Source organism: Lolium perenne, chromosome 4, assembly GCF_019359855.2.
Source record: "Lolium perenne isolate Kyuss_39 chromosome 4, Kyuss_2.0, whole genome shotgun sequence".
Taxonomy (NCBI): Eukaryota; Viridiplantae; Streptophyta; class Magnoliopsida; order Poales; family Poaceae; genus Lolium; species Lolium perenne.
The window spans coordinates 300,146,615-300,153,912 of record NC_067247.2 but is presented as its reverse complement, the minus strand read 5'-3'; the positions used below and the strand labels follow the sequence as shown (position 1 = coordinate 300,153,912).

General features: G+C 46.9%; 1 protein-coding gene across 1 annotated transcript; it reads left to right on the top strand.

The window, feature by feature from the left end:
• The first annotated feature begins 663 nt into the window (after positions 1–663).
• Positions 664–6,760, top strand: LOC127295913 (calcium-transporting ATPase 4, endoplasmic reticulum-type). The gene is made up of 8 exons (XM_051325919.2): positions 664–2,212; positions 2,540–2,606; positions 2,710–2,834; positions 3,263–3,541; positions 3,650–4,027; positions 4,848–4,957; positions 5,057–5,285; positions 5,907–6,760. The coding sequence occupies exons 1-8, from the start codon at positions 797–799 to the stop codon at positions 6,480–6,482; spliced, it is 3,180 nt and encodes a 1,059-aa protein (XP_051181879.1). The 5' UTR covers positions 664–796; the 3' UTR covers positions 6,483–6,760.
• Positions 6,761–7,298: the final 538 nt, after the last annotated feature.

Sequence of the window (7,298 nt, the reverse complement as noted above, 5' to 3'; positions counted from 1 at the left end):
GTACGGGCTGAAGGCGGCTACGCGCGGCTGGCGATGATTGGTGCCGATGACGTCACGCCTCCACTCGCCCGCCGGGAAAGATTCCCCGCATCCCGATCCGCGCAAAGCGTCCCGGCGAGCCACAAAAGCACCACGTCCTTCTCGCTGCGCGTGGGCCCGGGCCGCGAAAAGGCCCCACGGTTCAGCGTCACATACCGTTGGGGCGCATCACACGCGGCAGCGCGGCGCGTCGCACCCTGACGTGGCCTCCCCGCTGCCCGCTCCTCCGGGGTCAAGCAAGGCATCTATCTTTTTTTTTTTAACACAAGCAAGGCATCTATCTAGTACCATCAAGAACCCCATTCCATACCATACCGGTTAATTAATTATTAATAATCCGCACATCTCATCATCCCATCCGCCGGCACGAAAGCAGCCGCAACCGATAACGAGCCCTCCATCTCTCCCTGACGCATGGCCCCACCTCGCGGTCGGCCCCACTTGCAGCGACACAAAAGTCTCCGCCACATTTAACCGGGCATTAAACTAGCGGTACGATTACTCGCTGTCCCGATCGATTCGGAGATAAGAAAACAGTTTACGCCATAAAGAAAAGTGGGAACGAACAAACAAAGCCAAAAGCTCCCCGTCCGTCCTTCCCCTGCTTTCCCTTCCGAATCCACACCACACCACTGCACCACCAATCCCCCCTCCCTCTCCCCCGCCCGCCGCCTCCTAGGGTTAAGGTTCCATGCGATCTCCCCGCCGCGGCGGACGGAAACCCTAGCCAGGAGCGCCGCTCACAAATCTCGACCCAATGGGCAAGGGCGGGCAGGACGAGGCCGGATCCGGCGAGCCCCACCCCGCCGCGCCGCCGCCGCCGCCGTTCCCGGCGTGGGCGCGGACCCCGACCGAGTGCCTCGCGGAGCTCGGCGTGTCCGCGGACCGCGGCCTCAGCTCCGACGAGGCCGCCGCGCGGCTCCTCAAGCACGGGCCCAACGAGCTGGAGCGCCACGCGCCGCCCTCCATCCTAAAACTCGTGCTCGAGCAGTTCAACGACACGCTGGTCCGCATCCTGCTCGCCGCCGCCGTGGTCTCCTTCGTGCTGGCGCTCTACGACGGGGCGGAGGGCGGGGAGTCCCGCGCGACGGCCTTCGTGGAGCCGCTCGTCATCTTCCTCATCCTCATCGTCAACGCGGTGGTCGGGGTCTGGCAGGAGAGCAACGCGGAGAAGGCGCTCGAGGCGCTCAAGGAGATCCAGTCGGAGCACGCCACGGTCAAGCGCGACGGGCGCTGGTCGCACAACCTCCCGGCGCGCGACCTCGTGGTGGGGGACGTGGTCGAGCTCCGCGTGGGGGACAAGGTGCCCGCGGACATGCGCGTGCTGCAGCTCATCAGCTCCACCCTGCGGGTCGAGCAGGGGTCGCTCACGGGCGAGACCTCGTCGGTGAACAAGTCCAGCCACCGGATCCAGGCCGAGGACACGGACATCCAGGGCAAGGACTGCATGGTCTTCGCCGGCACCACCATCGTCAACGGCAGCGCCGTCTGCCTCGTCACCGGCACCGGCATGGCCACCGAGATCGGCAAGATCCACTCGCAGATCCAGGAGGCCGCGCAGGAGGAGGACGACACGCCGCTCAAGAAGAAGCTCAACGAGTTCGGCGAGGCGCTCACCGCCATCATCGGGGTCATCTGCATCCTCGTCTGGCTCATCAACGTCAAGTACTTCCTCACCTGGGAGTACGTCGACGGATGGCCCACCAACTTCAAGTTCTCCTTCGAGAAGTGCACCTACTACTTTGAGATCGCCGTCGCGCTCGCTGTTGCCGCCATCCCCGAGGGCCTGCCTGCGGTCATCACCACCTGCTTGGCGCTGGGCACGAGGAAGATGGCTCAGAAGAACGCGCTTGTCAGGAAGCTACCCAGCGTCGAGACCTTAGGCTGCACGACGGTCATTTGCTCTGATAAGACTGGAACTCTCACCACCAACCAGATGTCAGCGGTCAGGCTCGTGGCCATTGGGAGGTGGCCTGATACTCTCAGGAACTTCAAGGTTGATGGAACCACCTATGACCCCAGTGATGGCAAGATACATGAATGGCCAAGCTTGAGCATGGACGAGAATCTCCAGATGATCGCAAAGATAGCTGCACTCTGCAATGACGCAAGTATTGCACACTCTGAGCATCAGTACGTGGCTACTGGGATGCCCACTGAGGCTGCCCTCAAGGTAATGCACCCAGATATACATATATACAAATGCTGCTCCTACTAGCAGAATTTTTTATACCCTAACTGTAAGCGCTTTAAGATGACATTCCTTCTGTTTTATTCATCTTGGCAAATTGTAGTGTAGATGAAACCTAATATAAAATCTACAATATACTAGCACTAGCGTGTATAACATTCAAGAAATGCGTGGTTCAGCTGGTACTTCTTTATTATGTATGCTCAAGGACATGCTGTTTTGAAGAACCTTTGCCTAAATTCGTTCATTATTAACTTACTTTAGTTTGACTATTTGAGCTGTTGGTTGATTGTGTTATGCGTGTGCCAGGTTTTGGTCGAGAAAATGGGGCTTCCTGGTGGATATACGCCATCTCAGGATTCATCTGATTTGCTAAGTATGTTAACTTCTCCTGTGCACAATCAGTACAATCTGAGTGGATTATTTAAAGTTTGTATGGAAAGCATCTGACGTAATTTTCAAATCTTTGTTGTTTGAAGGGTGCTGCCAATGGTGGAACAATGATGCTAAAAGAGTAGGGACTCTGGAATTTGATCGTACTAGAAAATCAATGGGAGTTATTGTGAAGAAAACTGACTCTGGAAAGAATTTGCTGCTTGTGAAGGTATTTGGAATCATTCATATCATCTAATTCTGCTACAAATTAGCATATCTCAAGCTTGCATCTATAATCTGACTTCGGAATTTGATTTACCCATGTTTTCTTGTTCATTGCTTCATAATGCTCGAAGTAACAATCATATATTGTCATGGTGCGACCACTGTGCCATTTTTGCACCCTTCGTTTTTCCTGAAACTAGGGTAACATCTTTGTCATATCATCAAATGTAAATTCCATATATCTATTTTATCAAGGATCTTTTATGAATGCATATTTACTGTTTCTTCCATCAGTTAGTCATATGCTCTGCTAGCATTCTATTTCTTATTTTTCTTTTGTTATCGTAAATATAATGTCATATTGTTGCTTGTGTTGTTATTTGTCATGTTATTTTTCTGCCCAACGAATATTCATAGTTAGTACTCTTGCAGGGTGCTGTGGAAAATTTGCTAGAGAGAAGTGCCTATATCCAGTTGCTTGATGGATCTGTCGTGCTTTTGGATGACGGTGCCAAGGCACTTATATTGTCATCACTTAGTGAAATGTCTGCCAGTGCATTGCGCTGTTTGGGCTTTGCATATAAGGAGGATTTGGCGGAATTTGCAACATATGATGGGGAAGAGCATGCTGCTCATAAGTATCTGCTTGATCCTTCATACTACTCGTCCATAGAGAATAATCTGATATTCTGTGGTTTTGTTGGTCTAAGGGTGAGTCCTTCCCACACTTCATGGAAATTCGGTAAATAATATAATATGTGCGGTTCTAAGTTGACTAATGCATGTACCTTTTTAACACTATGAGTCTATGATCCACAGGATCCTCCACGAGAAGAAGTCCACCAAGCAATTGAAGATTGCAGAGCTGCTGGAATACGTGTTATGGTGATAACAGGTGATAACAAAGAAACAGCAGAGGCAATATGCCGTGAGATTGGGGTTTTTAGTCCCAGTGAAAACATTAGCTCAAGGAGCTTCGCAGGGAAGGAATTCATGGCTCTTCCTGATAGGAAGAAGCTGTTGAGGCAAACAGGTGGCCTTCTCTTCTCCAGGGCAGAGCCAAAACATAAGCAGGAAATTGTTAGGTTGCTCAAAGAAGATGGTGAAGTTGTTGCAATGACTGGTGATGGTGTGAATGATGCACCGGCTCTGAAATTAGCTGATATTGGAATTGCGATGGGCATCACAGGGACTGAGGTCTGCCTTCTTGCTCTGTTTCCAAACTGTCATTGTTCTTTTTAGCTCTATCTTGTAAGCCTCATTCTTAATTTGTGTAACTCGTCATTAGCTCACTTCTATAGAACAATGTCGCCTTCTAGACATTTCAAAAGTACTTAAGTAGGCTGCACTGTGAGTCTTCTATGTGTCTTCCGACACTTTAGTGCTTTGTAGTTGCGATAATTATTATTTAGCATTTAGCATTTGGTACAGTCGTTCTATGTAATGGCTTCACCATTGCCCATCACTCCTACATAACTACTTCGCGCTGAATATTTGACGCTAACACTCATTAAGATCCACAAAGTATATCTAAGATAATGAATGTGCACTATCTGTATGTTTTTGCTCGATGGTCCTCCCTAAAGATCTGATACTCACTGACTTTGAAATATGTTGCTTATTAATGGTCTTGTATGGCCAAAGGATGCATCTATGTTTGGTGGCATGCTGTGGATAAGATCTTATTCTTTATGAAATGTGAAAATCCACACATAGTTCTGTAAAATAATTACGATATACTCCCTCCATACTAAAGTAACTGTCTCAGTTTTGTCTAGATGCGGATGTATGTAGATCCGTTTTAGTTTGTAGATAATCCATATCTAGAAAAACTTGAGACACTTATTTTAGAACGGAGGGAGTAGTTCTGTAAAACCTGTCCCCCTTTTTTATCTGTTCAGAATATTGGCACACCATTATATTCCTCAGTTCCTGAAAACATGTTTTTGTTGGCTATTCCGATGCATGCAGAGTGGACTTGTGACCTTGTTTCTTTTACCTGGTGATTTTGTTTTAGGTTGCAAAAGAAGCTTCAGATATGGTGCTTGCAGATGATAACTTCAGTACAATAGTCTCAGCTGTTGGTGAAGGAAGGTCTATTTACAACAACATGAAGGCTTTTATAAGGTACATATTGTTGTGCTACGTTTTGACCTTTTGTTTTTATTATTATTTGTCAATAATAATCAAATCCAACCTGTTCACATGATTTATGTGGCATTACAGATATATGATATCTTCGAACATTGGAGAAGTTGCCTCCATATTCCTAACATCAGCTCTAGGTATACCAGAAGGCCTCATTCCTGTACAACTTCTGTGGGTCAATCTTGTTACGGATGGCCCTCCTGCTACTGCTTTGGGATTTAATCCACCAGATAAAGATATTATGAAGAAACCTCCTCGAAGGAGCGATGATTCTTTGATCACTCCTTGGATCCTGTTCCGTTACATGGTATGTTTTCTTGTGGATCATGTGTTTCCTCATGTATGCTCTTAATCAAATGACTTGAAGCTCTTGCGGTGAGTTAATTTAGTGTGTTCCATGTACTCCCTCCGACCCATAATAAGTGGCGTGGTTTTAGTACAAATTTGAACTAAAACCATGGCACTTATTATGGATTGGAGGGAGTAGCTTTTCAGCAATCAAGGTATATACATAATTTTGAACAATCTATAAAGAGTCAGCATTTTCGTGACAAGCATTTTGTTGGCATAAAATGTTCTTTCCAGCATAGAATCTACTGGCCATTTTGGCACATTATTATGGGCTTTTAGGAAGTTAGATGATTAATGCTCACCACCATGATACATTAAAATTGGTCTTAGATGTCCCAAAAATCTAGTTTCAAAGATTAACATCCGTAATTTTGTCAGTAATGGCTTGTGCATGTGGGCCTGCAATGGTTGGTCTAAGTGATGTACCCCTGAAGTATACATCTGGGGATATATGCAGCTATATCTGGAGTATCTCAATTTCGCTTTAGCAAATAGGGTTGACATTAGACAGTGCTGCATGATTTGTGCACTTTTACTTTCATATATTTGAAACTCATGGACATCATCGTATCTGTAGGTGATTGGGATGTATGTTGGGATTGCAACAGTGGGAATCTTCATCATCTGGTACACTCATGGCTCTTTCCTGGGAATTGATCTGGCTAGTGATGGTCACACTCTTGTGTCGTACTCTCAGCTCTCAAATTGGGGTCAATGCCCCTCATGGGAGGGTTTCAATGTGTCATCATTCACAGCTGGGTCACAGACATTTGACTTCGACGCAAACCCATGCGATTACTTCCAGGGTGGCAAAATAAAAGCTACAACCCTCTCCCTGTCTGTCTTGGTGTCCATTGAGATGTTCAACTCGCTGAATGCCCTGTCTGAGGATGGTAGCCTTCTGAGTATGCCTCCATGGGTTAACCCTTGGCTTCTTCTGGCAATGTCTGTGTCGTTTGGGCTTCATTTCCTGATCCTTTACGTGCCTTTCCTTACCCAAATCTTCGGTATCGTGCCCCTCAGTTTCAACGAATGGCTTTTGGTGATAGCAGTTGCATTCCCAGTGGTGCTAATCGATGAGGTTCTCAAGTTTGTGGGGCGGTGCTTGACAGCTCGTGCCAGGAAACAATTAGGAAAGCGGAAGGAAGAGTAGATGCTAGCCATCAGTATTAGATTTCAGGTTTGCCACGGGGTAGTAGACGTCTGATGAGAACCCCATTATTTTGTCTCTTGAGTTTAAGTACTCTGCTCTGTGTTGAGAAACAGGAACATGCAGGAAGCTAGGGTACTCTATAGAACTCATAATCAGACTGTGAGTTTAACAGACTGCATTTATTCATTTGTAACAAAATTCGGTGTTATGAATGTGCCGGAGACGAGGCATATTTTGTTGCCTGGTTATTGCAGCAGTCTTGTTCTTCTCTGAATCAATGACATACGTTGCCTCCTGGTTTGTGTATGTATTTCTGTCTCGGCCTTTTACAGATAAATAACGATTCTTCCTATATTAGCGACTGTGCCTATCTGTTCCTTTTATGTAAAATCAGACTAAATTGTTATGGCTCCTGGAGAGCTTGAGCGATTTTTATGGCATTGCAGTTGCAATCGGATCCCTGTCACGATTGTTGCACCGTGATATACCATGGTATATATCACCATAAGATTACCCAACTGTTTAAGTAAGCCTTACCACTGGGCACGGCGTTTTTGCTCCCGAGCGTAGCTGATATCTTGAGTGTCAAAAACTGCACAGGGATCTGTGTCTCACGTCATTTTGTTCCAGATGTACGGAAGTTCGTGTACTTGTGATAGCATATAGTGGGTCTGGAGGTTGACGGTGTTTTTCAATCTGGGCCTGATATCTTGAGCGTCAAAAATTGCACAGGGATCTATGTCATTGTGTGTTGGCATATGGTGGGCCTGAAGGTTGACGGTGTTTTTTAAATTGGGCATTTGCTATAGCGACAAG

Bases quoted from the DNA above. Each gene is read 5' to 3' on its own strand.
- LOC127295913 (XM_051325919.2), top strand. From the start codon at position 797: ATGGGCAAGGGCGGGCAGGACGAGGCCGGATCCGGCGAGCCCCACCCC. The intron at 2,607-2,709 runs GTATGTTAACTT...TGTTGTTTGAAG, and splicing joins GGATTCATCTGATTTGCTAA to GGTGCTGCCAATGGTGGAAC. The intron at 4,028-4,847 runs GTCTGCCTTCTT...ATTTTGTTTTAG, and splicing joins TGGGCATCACAGGGACTGAG to GTTGCAAAAGAAGCTTCAGA.